Genomic DNA, 10,731 nt, shown 5'->3' with positions numbered 1-10,731 from the left:
TCAGGGCTTCATGTGCCACCACTTGAAGGCGAAGGGCTTCCGACGCACGTTGGTGCCACAGTGGATCTCCCCGAGGAGCTCGTGGTAGGAGAGGAAGTCGTCGATGAAGACACAGTGCAGGCCCAGCGGCTCCAGCAGCGCCCGCACCTTCTCCTCCAGGCAGCAGCGGCCGTTGATGATGGGCCCGTAGGGCTTGGGGATGCCCAGGTGCTTGCCCAGCACCACCATGTTGACCTGTAACAGACACGGAGGCTGCCAGCTGTGGGGGCTCCACTCAAGCGTGCATGAGGACCCTACTGCCACCCCCACCCTTGACCCCTCACCCAGGGCCAGTCCCAGCCCTGCCAGCACTCCTGGGCCTGCAGGACTGGAGCCCAGAATCAGGAGTCTGGGAAGCTGAGGAAAAAAAAAAAAAAAAAACAAAAACAAAAAACGACGTGTGGCTGGAAGGGAGAAGCAATCCAGGCCAGGGCTGCCAACCTACACAGTCACTTGGTATAAATCAAAGCCACTTCTTCCTCCAGTGCTTTCTGTCACCTACTAGGGACATCACGAGTTTATAAGGCCTGTGTGAGAGCAAGCGTTCCCACCGCCACCTGCTAGAACCTTAGGCCAGAACTGCACGCTTCGACAAGGCCTGAGTGGATGTCCTCACAGCTGTGGTACGCTGCTGCACGACACACCTTGCTTAACTGCCCTTGGCAGCCCTGATTATTGTAATAATTTATCGAGCACCTTCAATCTCTCTCTCTCTCTCTCTCTCTCTCTCTCACACACACACACAGCCTCCCGCTGTGGCTGTGGCATGGACAGTGTGAAACAATCCCGCCCTCAAGGCCATATAGCCAAAGATGGATGAGATGAAAATTTGAATTTGGATCCGACTCTTGCTCTTTGCACCTTGTCCAGGGGTGGCCACCTGTGGGAATGAGGAAGTGGGGAAAGCGAAAAGAAGCCACCTGAGTTCATCTTGATGGCTCCCCCATCCCCACCCCACTTCCTGCAGTGTGGACCTGGCTTAGGGCCTGATGCTCGCCAGGGGCGTCTCTCCAGGGCAGGACTGTGGGGATTTCTGCATCAGCATCTTTGCCCCAGACTGACGGCCAGAGGTCAAACAAGGCTCTGGACCCACATGGTCAGGCTGGGCTGCCTGGCTCTCAAACTCTCCGCGCCCTGGCCCTTGGCCCTCGGCTCTACCATAGACACCCCTGGTACGCCAGGCTGTATCTTGACCCAGGTTCACCTCCAACATGTGACTTGTCTGACCACAGGGATGTCACCTGCAGAGGGGCCTCCCTCGCAGCTGTCAGCAGCTGGCTTCCTTTCCCGGGGGGATAATGATAGCATCACCCAGGCCCCTCCCAGGGGACAAGCAAGTGAGATCATTCCTGCCCATCTGCTTGTCAGCTGTCCGGTTAATGAGAGTAAAAAGGCCACCACCTCCGCTGCCACCAGTGCCGCTGCTCAACTCCGGGGCTGCCCTGGAGAGCCCCAGCAGGGTGGCGGAAGGGCAGTCAGGACCCAAGGACCAAAGGCTGAGCCACTGGGAACCAACGGGAGATTTTGGAAAAAGAGAGACTTGGGGACGGGGCAGCAGCTGTCCCATTCTCCTTTGGACCCAAAGACGCCAAATGGGAGCAGGTGTTTGACCTGGCAGTTAAGATGCTCCATATTGTACAGGTATGCCTGGGTTCAAGTTCTCCCACAGCAGCACTTGCTGAGCCATCCCAACGTCCAGGTGCTGGCAGGGACCCCGAGGCAGGATCTCTCTGCCCCCAGCTCTCCAGCTATGTGGGCAGGGAAATCCCTTGCTCTGGCACCGTCCTGTGCAGCAGGGGCGCTCATGGCAGTGCTGGCCTCTGCCCACCTGATGCCAGGAGCACCTGTCTGCTTGGGACCACCACTTCTTTGAGTTTTCTATTACTGGGACATTGGAAAGCAGCCACAACGGCTCCACTAATCAGGTTTCGGGCACTCACATGGAAGGTCTGGAACAGGTGCTAGGCTCCTGGCTTCAGCTTCGCCCTGTCCCAGCCATGGTGGGCATGTGGGAAGTGAACCAGCAGGGGCACAATCAGCCCTGCTTGAGGACTGTCGGTGGCAGTGATCTCTGTACACACACACGACAGTGGCACACACTCATGCACACACACACACACAACACATGCACACAGATACATGCATGATGCCCATGGCAGGGCCCACGTGCCCTCGGTCCTGGTGGAGCCCCCACGAGATCCAAGAGCTCACCATGTCAGGGAAGAAGGCTTCTGCGTAGGAGCCCTTCAGGGTGAAGAGCTGGGGTACATCCACAATGTCCGCCTCGGCCAGGCCCAGCTCCCGCTTCAGCACCTCGCGGTTCCAGTCGATGCATTTCTGGAGGTGGGAGGGGCGGGGCAGGCAGCCAGGCACCCAGGGGGATGAGGGAGGCTCTAGTGCCAGACACCTGCTATGTGCCTGGCCTAAGCATCCCTTAGCCCCAGGGAGCCTGATTGGGGCAGCAGCCACTGCCATCTCAGACAGGGACCTGAGCATGGGTGGGCGTTGAGCAAGCATAAAAGCTGGAGTGGGGGAAGGGGCAGGTTCTGGGTCCCAGTCACAGCCATGGCACTGCTCATGCATGCCACTGCTCACATGGGCAGCTGTGGAGCAAGGGCATGGCCTCCCAGGCAAGGGGCAGGTGGCCTCTTCCCATTTACTGCGCATGGACCGTGCGCCAGGCCCTGAGCTCTGCATGCAGGAGGCAGCATCCTTGGGGGTGCCATGCCGCTTCCTGAGTCCTCCTTCCCCTTCCCCCTCACAGTGCCCCCCCGACTGGGAGCCTCCGACCTCCCCTGCTTCCCAGGTTTGCTCCTGTAGGGATGGGTCATTTCCCAGGAGCAGAGCAGACCTCCCCATCAGATTGAGAGCCCCCTGAGAACATGGTCCTGGCTCTTCCATCAGACTGTGGGCTTCTGAGAGTAGAGACCATGCCACCCACAAATCCCAGCAGCTCCCAGGACAATGAGACATCCTGAGCCAAACCCTCCAACCACCTCACCTCCTAGAACCTGGGGGAGCTCCTTCTTGGAGGCTTGGGAACCCCTTAGAGCAGCAAGCAGCCCTGCTGGCATGCCAGACTGGGCTCACCTGTGCATGGAGATTGTCGCTCTGGAGACGTCTGTCCTCCAGCATCTCATTAATGCTTCTCTTTGCTTTGTGCTTTAATCCTGCAAGACCAAGGCTGGGCTCAGGTTCAGAGAGGACTGTGTGGGGGCCTCCTCAGGCGTGGGCTGTGGAATCCAGGCCAGGATTTCTCTCCCACCTCAGGGTCAGGGTCCGGGCAACCGGGATGGACCCAGCCAGAGGTGAAGACCCTGAAGGGACCAGGCTCTGGCTGCAGGTAAAACCTATTGCTACATCTAGGGCATGGACTTCAGTATTCAGAGCCTAATAGTTATTGCATAGCCTCTATTGCTGACCACCCACCGTGCCCCCAGATCCCCACTGAACTTATCATTTAATCTTTAATCAATTAATCCTCAGAGGAGTTAATTATGACCTTCGATTGAGAGAGGAGGAAGTGCAGGCGCCGGGAAGCCTGACCCCTCCCACGGCCAGCCAGTGGTCAGCCCTGGCTTTGAACCCAGGCTGGTCCAGTCTGCAAAAGGCTGAGGCTCGATGCTCCCAGTGGTAGCACTGAGGCTGTGAGGGGTGCTGGGAGGGTAGGAAGGGGGCTCAGATCCTGCAGCCTGGCCCCTCCTCTGCACCCCCAAATCTTGTCCCTCTCCACGCCCCTGCTCTGCAGTCCCAGGCAGTGCAAGTGCCTCCAAGGGGGGGAGAAGCGAAGAGATGCCTGGCACAGACTGGCACCAGGGGCACTCTGGTTTGCTTTCCTCTCCTGGGGTGTGACCCACCCATCGGCGGCAGGGTGGTAGCGCCTGGGACATCCAGGCTACCCGGACCTGAGAAAGAGCGAGCCCAGGTCCACAGAAGCAGGGGTGTGGGGTGTTGAGCCAGGCTAGAGGCCTGCAGGTGAAGGGACTGTCCCGGAGGGCACTGCCATGGGGGCCTCGTGATGCTGAGCGGGCTGGATCCCACAGGGTACCAGGCAGCTGTCGCTCACCCTCAAACTGGAGTGCCTTCCCATGGCCCTCCTCTCTCTTCTCACGGAATAGCTGGAGGCACGCACTGGGGCTGGCCAGGAGCAGCCGGAAGCCCTGCAGAGAGGGACGGAATGGCTCAGTGACTGCTCTCAGGACACCCCAAACTCAGCCGGGAGGGGTCACGCTCAGGAGCAAGGCTGGGCATGGGCATGGGCATGGGGTGTCCTCTCACCCCCTCCTCCCCACCATCCGATCCACCAGCCCCAAGGAATCATTTAAATCCTCCCTGCCAACCCCCACATCCGTCCTCCCAGCCGGTGCCCCCCAGCCTGAAGGACCCTCCCCACACAGCCCACCAGGGAGCGCCAGCTCTCTCTCAGCACCCACGCATGTCTCCAGCTCTGAGGGCCAAGGCAGGGCTCCCTGGTGAGTGTGCCAGGTGCACCTGGTCCTCCCCTGGGTGCTTGGCACACAGCAGGTGCTGAGTGGCTGTCTCAATCAGGGAATCCAAGTACACTCCAGGAAGAGTGAGAAAAACATGACCTCCTTCCTCCAAGAAGCCACTCCTGATTAACAGGCCAGACTCAGAGCTCCCTCTGACCATGAGATAGAGCAGGCACCAAGCCAGGCAGGGCCAGGAAAGTGGTGACGCACCTTTGGGTCGGAGGTGGGCACAAAGGTCAGGAATTCGTCCACGTGGCCCACAGACAGCCAGCTTGAGTAGAGCTCCACGGGCGGCTGCACCTGCTGGGCTTTCAGGAAGTCCCGCACCACCTTGGCCATCCGCCGCCCTCCGGACCTGGCCATGGACAGAGCGGGCAGTCACCCAGGACCCGCTGTGTGCTGCCATCTAGTGGGCACTTCATGTATACAATTCCAACCCAACCTCCCCTCTATAACCTCATCACCCTCTCCCTCAAACAGCGAGATTGAGCTAAAGTCACAGAGCCAGCTGAAGTCGCTGAGGCATGATGGGGCACAAACTCTTGACTCCAAGCTCCAGGCAGGACCAGCGGAATGTGATGGGGGACACTGCAGGGGGCATGCGGGGGAGGACGGGCCTGTGCCAGCTCCAGCCTCCTACTCACTGTGCCAGCGGACCTAGCACTGCCCAAGGAACCTGCTATCTGTCCAGACTGCCTGCCCCCTGTCCCAGACCCCCACCATGGGGCCCGAAGGAGTCCCAGGACAGGGTTCCATGGGACACAGGGAGGGCAAGACATTCTGAATCTGCATTGTGAGGAGTAGCTCGGTCCCTCTCATGCTGAGGTCTGGGAATGCTGTCCCTGTCGCCCCCAGGAGCTGCTGCATGGGGACGGGCGCCTCTCAGACCCCCTTCCCACTGTGGAGAGGGAGTGGGGAGAGGGCAGAACTGGAGTCTCTGGGAGAAGACATGACTGGCACCACCTGTGCCTTAAGCAGCCATTGTGCCCATTTCACAGGTCAGACAGCGGAGGCTAGGTCTAAGGGGGTGACACACAGGTCAGGATGCTGGGGCTGGATCATGGTGCCATAGGCTAAGGCGCTGCTTGCTACATCAGCTCCCCATGCAGGAGTGTTGGTTCGAGTCCTGGCCATTCCGCTTCTGATTCTGCACCCTGCTAATGCTCCTGGAAAAGCCACAGAAGACGGCCCAGGTCCTTGCGCCCCTGGGAAACCCGGTTGAAATCCTTGTTCAGTCTGGCTTAAACCTGGAGGTCGTGGTCCCCTGGGGAGTGAACTGGGAGATGGGAGGTCACCAGCCCCTCTCTGCCTTTCTAATTACACATTTTAAGCTCTTCTCCATGTGGTCAGATCACGTGGACACCCGGCCGAAGCCTCAGTCTCACTGCCGTCTCCCAGTACCTGCCAGGCCTCACACGGCCCTGAACGGCATGCCCACCGCAACCCCTGCCAACCCTCTGCTCAGCCCCCTACTCCTCAGCCCTGCCCACGCTCTCTTCCCAGCTTCTAACACCGTCCCCAGCCTTGCTGCTGGGGTGACATCTGGGGCCACCTGGCCTTGCTGATCCTCGCCAGATTCCTGCTTCCCACCCTGTGGAATGCGAGCTCCTGGAGGCAAGGATTTCTGCCTAGGCTGTTCCCAGCCGCATCCACAGCTCCACACACCTGACAGATCCTTCTCCCCGCCATTCCCGGGGAGGAGCTGCCCAGGATCAGAGCCTCTGACTGCCTTAACACGCAGCCCCCGGCCCCCATGCACTTGAGTGTGCCAGAGACCCACCAGGCAATGATGGACGAGGACCCTGTGTTGGGGTGCTAGGGGGACTTTTTTTTTTCCCTTGCATTTGTTATTTTAAATCATGAGAACTTCACAGGATTTCTTCTAAAATGGTGAGAAGGTGTGAGAACAAGACTTGGAAAGTTGTTTATAAAAAAGCAGTAGGAGCCCCAAGACAAGTGATGCTGGGGCTGGAGAAGGGTCCCTCAGCCGTCCATGAGGGGGCAGAGAGATGGACGGGTCGACTCTAGCCCCAAGAACCTAAAGGTGAAGTCATTATCAACGCCACCGCTAGGTGGAGGAGTTGCGCAAAAAACGTTTCTAGAGGAACAGGTGCTGAGTTTCAGGTTCCCCACGCCAAGTGTCCTGTGAAGTCCACTCTGCACTGACCTCGCTCCTGGCCCCTCCAGCTCCAGCCTCGCCCCCTCCCCACCTCCTGCTGCTCTGATATCACCTGCAGGCCAGGGATACAGGCAGACTCCACTCCCTAGAACATCGTCCTGCCCGGAAAGAGCCACGTCTTTAACTCCCTTGTCTCTGTCAAGGCTTTGTTTTGTATGTCAGATTCTGCCCAGTGCATGGAGCGTGGGCAAGGCTTCCTGACCACCTCCTAGGCACTTGCCCAACACGCTTTGCCCGGGTCACCTTTGAGGCCAGGCCCAGTACCAGCCCTATTTTATACATTAGGGAAATGAGGCTTAGAGCAGGGAAGTGGCCGGCTTTGTCCCCGCATGTTTGCTGCTGCCGCCCTCTGCTGGAAAGTATCCAGTATTTGTTCCAAGCCAGTTCACGTGCTGAAGTTTAGTTTGCGGGCAGAGGATTAAAGGACCAGGACTCCTGACTGTGTGGTCCTAGGTCAGTTTCTACCCTATCTGGTCTTAGCTGCACACTCCCTCCCGCCCCTGGCTGCCCGGTCTACCTACTGGTGCCTTGGACCAGGGGCAAGGGCAAAGCTCTCAGAGACCCCTGAGTTCAGCACCCTGGAGACCTCTTCCCAGGCTGCCGGGAATGGCCCTGCTCCCTCCAACTCCTTCCCAGCTCTTCACTGCCCCTGCTCTGCTGCCTCAGGTCCAAGCTTCTGCTGAGTCCCATGAAAGTGCCTCTAAGCAATGACCTGGGGCTGGAACTGCTTGCCAGCCCCCTGTGGCCTGGGCTCCCTCCTTTACTGCCAGCATGGCCAGCCTGGGCGCCACAACTGCCCAGAGGACCTCAACATACACAGTCCAGCGGGCAGCGGCTGGGCATTCAAATGCTGGTGATGTGGGTTCTTTGTCCCTATGGGTGCTGCACATACAGCTAGGATGGGAATTGCAAATGGACCCATTGTGTAGATAAGAAGACTGAGGCATGGAACAGCAGCATCAAAGAAAGTATTCACTTTAAGTGCATCTGTGTGTTCACCAGTAAATCCCTGCTATCTTTGTGTCACCCAACCTGCTACGGGCCAGGCCCTTCGGCACACACTTGGTGTGTGACATGTGCAACACCAGCGTCACTTGGCTAACAAAGAGTAAGGCCAGGACTTAAGCCCAGGTCGGCCTGGTTCCAAGCCCCTCCCAAAAGTCGCAGGAGAGCTCCCTGGGTGCCCCCATGCAGGGGTGTGCGCAGGATCCGGCCCCCGTGTGTGTCAAGGTGTGAGTCACCAGGCTGTCAAGCCCGCTCCTCTCGCCCCGGACACCCTCAGCCCCAGGCACCAGCCTGTGCACCTGCTCCCCGCCTGGGTTGTTACCAGGCAACCCCACCTCACCTAATCCATAGACCTGAGCCTGCCGGCTTGAGGCTGTGTGACCCTCTTAGCACTGCCTGACCTCTCTGAGCCTGAGACCACAGGCCAACCGAGGGGGTGGGAGGAGGTGGCCATTGGGTCATGTCCAGGCTCCACACGACCCCCATCAGGAGAATGGCACCTGGCGCTGGTTGGGGTAAGTCTCAAAGCAGGAAACAAAGTACCCACCCCATTCCTTGGTTATCCAGGAGGGTGTGGACAAGTTCAACTCCATCAGAGGCGGTCAGCGGTTGGAGTACTAAACCCCGAATACCTGCTTCCTGCCCCATCACTGCCATCCAGGGTGGGACCCACCAAGTCGTTTCTGTCACCCTGGTAGCCTGGCCAAACACTGCCTCATCTGAGCCACCTGACTTGGGCACCCAGTGACCTCTGGGCGCTTTCATGCCATCGCGAGGTCACAACTGGCTGGGCTTCCTCATGGGAGAGTTCAGCAAGTCTACTTCCCTGCCTGGGTGCCACATAGTGTGCCCCTTTCCCAGAGCTGCCAGGGCTTCTGCGGGGGAGAGTCAGGGGCTCTTGGCTTTGCCCCTACTCAGGACCCTGAGCTAAGATTCTACGGAATGCCAGGCCCAGGGTCTCTTGGTGATTCCTGGCAGGAAACTAAGATGGGTTCTCAGACCTGAGGGTGTTGCAGGGGGTTGCTCTGTTGGCGACCAGGCGCCTGGGGCCCCTGTGCCACCCTCGCCCCACCCAGCCTCTCACTTGGGAAAGCTGCCACCGATGAGGATCCGGCCCAGGGGGTAGTCCACACTGCCCACGGTGACAGGAGGGCTCACGTCCAGGTTGCCAAAGGAGTCGAGGCTGGAAGCGCCAGAAAGCAGGATCTCCCGGGTCACGTAGCCAAAATCAGGACCCTAGGGGAGGACCAGCGAGACCCAGCCCCCAGGAGGAGGGGTCAGGTAGGACAGGAAGAGACCACGCTTGGCCGTCTGCAAGGTTTCCACATGTACAGAAGTTGCACGCTGAGATTATTGAGGTGGTGGCATGGCAATGCTTTGCAGCCAGAGGCCACACTCCCACGTCCAAGGGCCCCTGATGTTGAATCGCCCTATCTTCATGTGAGACAGCTCCCAGCATAAACCAGGGACATCAGAAAATTCAAGGGGGGGGTGACACCAAAAGATAAGTTGATTTTGGCACAAAAGATGTTGAAATTGCTGCAAACCTACCTTGTCATAGACCTCACAGGCCTTACCCAGGAGTGTTTGTTTTGATTGAGAAACAGACTAATGGGCAAAGAGACAACCTCCTGCATGGGAGTTCACTGCTCCCCAGATGCCTGAAACAGCTCGTGCTGTGCCAGGGGCTCAGGCCAGCTGGGCTCCCACGTGGGGGCAGGACTCAATACCCACAGCCATCACTGGGCATCAGACTCCTGTGAGATGTAGGTGTCTGCGGTGCCAGCAAAACACCCACCCTTCTTCTATCAGCCTTTGGACAGCCTCCTTGGATGCATAGATCTTTTTTTACACTAAAGCAAACTTATCTTTTCATTCCGTTTTCCATGAATTTTTTTTGAAGCACCCTGTACATCACGTCAGCTTCCATCACCAGCTTGGAAAACAACAGCAAACTCAATGCAAAGGAAGCGAAAGAAGTGGCAGGTCAGATCCGGGTAGACCCATGGCACCTACAGGTGGAGCCTGCGGCTTGGAGCCAGGTGCCCGCTGCCCGCTGCCTAAGCACTCACTGTGAAGGAGTCACTGTCGCCTGACCTCTCCAAGCCGGGGAAATGTCTCCAGTGGGCGTCCCTGTCACAGCTGCCCCCTGGACCGCACTGTCCCTGGTGGGTGGGTGGGGGCGGTACATAGACTGTGCAGCCTGCTGTTTAAGGGCTGGGGGCTGTGGGGGTGGCCCCTCTGCGGCTGTATCTTGATGTCACCCCTAACTTGGTCAAGTGACTTCGCCTCCTTAACCTTCAGCCTCTCCATTCTTAAGGAGTGCCTGTGGATTAACTGAGGTAGCCGGTGGCATGCCAAGGGAGCTGGTGCGAGGAACTCTAGACACAATGGCAGGCACAGCTGTTGCCAAACTGAGCACAAGAGGTAGCACGGTCCCTCACACACAGTAGGTGTTCAGAAGACATCTGCCACCGGAGGAGAGAGGCTCTGGTTTTTAAAAACAGGGACCCTGGGGCTGGCACCATGGCACAGTAGGTTAAGCCTTTATCTGTAGTGCCTGGTTTTCCATAAAGAACCTGTTTAAGTCCCAGCTGCCTCACCTCTGATCCAGCTCCCTGCTTGAGCCTGGGAAATCAGCAGACGATGGCCCAAAGCCTTGGGACACTGTACCCACGTGAGAGAACTGGAAGATGCTCGTGGCTCCTGGTCTTGACCTGATTCAACTCTGACCATTGTGGCCATTTGGGGAGTGAAGCAATGGATGGAAGATCTCTCTATCTCTCCTTCTCTCTTCATAAGTAAGCCTTTCAAATAAAAAATGAATCTTAAAAAAAAAAAGGGAGCCCTAAGGGCTCATTAGGGATGCACTCCCCTTAAAGGCAGCTTGGTCTCCCAAGGCATGAAATTTCACTTGGAAAACAGCAGCTCAACATAGCCCGCTCTAGAGGCCCAGGAAGGAGACAACCAGGACTGCCGACTATTAGCGTGCAGTTTGCATATCATTTGCATCCCCGC

At 58.1% G+C, this 10,731-nt stretch overlaps 1 protein-coding gene across 1 annotated transcript in view; it reads right to left on the bottom strand.

Moving 5' to 3' along the window:
• Positions 1-10,731, bottom strand: part of PADI1 (peptidyl arginine deiminase 1) — a 32,305-nt gene continuing 21,574 nt past the window's right edge. Inside the window, exons 11-16 of the mRNA XM_040987977.1 lie at positions 8,798-8,949; positions 4,740-4,884; positions 4,106-4,199; positions 3,130-3,209; positions 2,251-2,376; positions 1-234 (exon numbers count right to left, since the gene is read on the bottom strand). Coding sequence (XP_040843911.1) covers positions 1-234; positions 2,251-2,376; positions 3,130-3,209; positions 4,106-4,199; positions 4,740-4,884; positions 8,798-8,949 — 831 coding nt within the window. The remainder of the gene's footprint in view (positions 235-2,250; positions 2,377-3,129; positions 3,210-4,105; positions 4,200-4,739; positions 4,885-8,797; positions 8,950-10,731) is intronic.

The sequence above is a fragment of the Ochotona curzoniae genome, unplaced genomic scaffold (assembly GCF_017591425.1).
Source record: "Ochotona curzoniae isolate NIBS_2020 unplaced genomic scaffold, NIBS_Ocur_1.0 contig_4792, whole genome shotgun sequence".
In the NCBI taxonomy this organism is placed as follows: domain Eukaryota; kingdom Metazoa; phylum Chordata; class Mammalia; order Lagomorpha; family Ochotonidae; genus Ochotona; species Ochotona curzoniae.
Note: the sequence above shows the minus strand (reverse complement) of the source record. Positions and strands in the feature narration are given on the sequence as shown.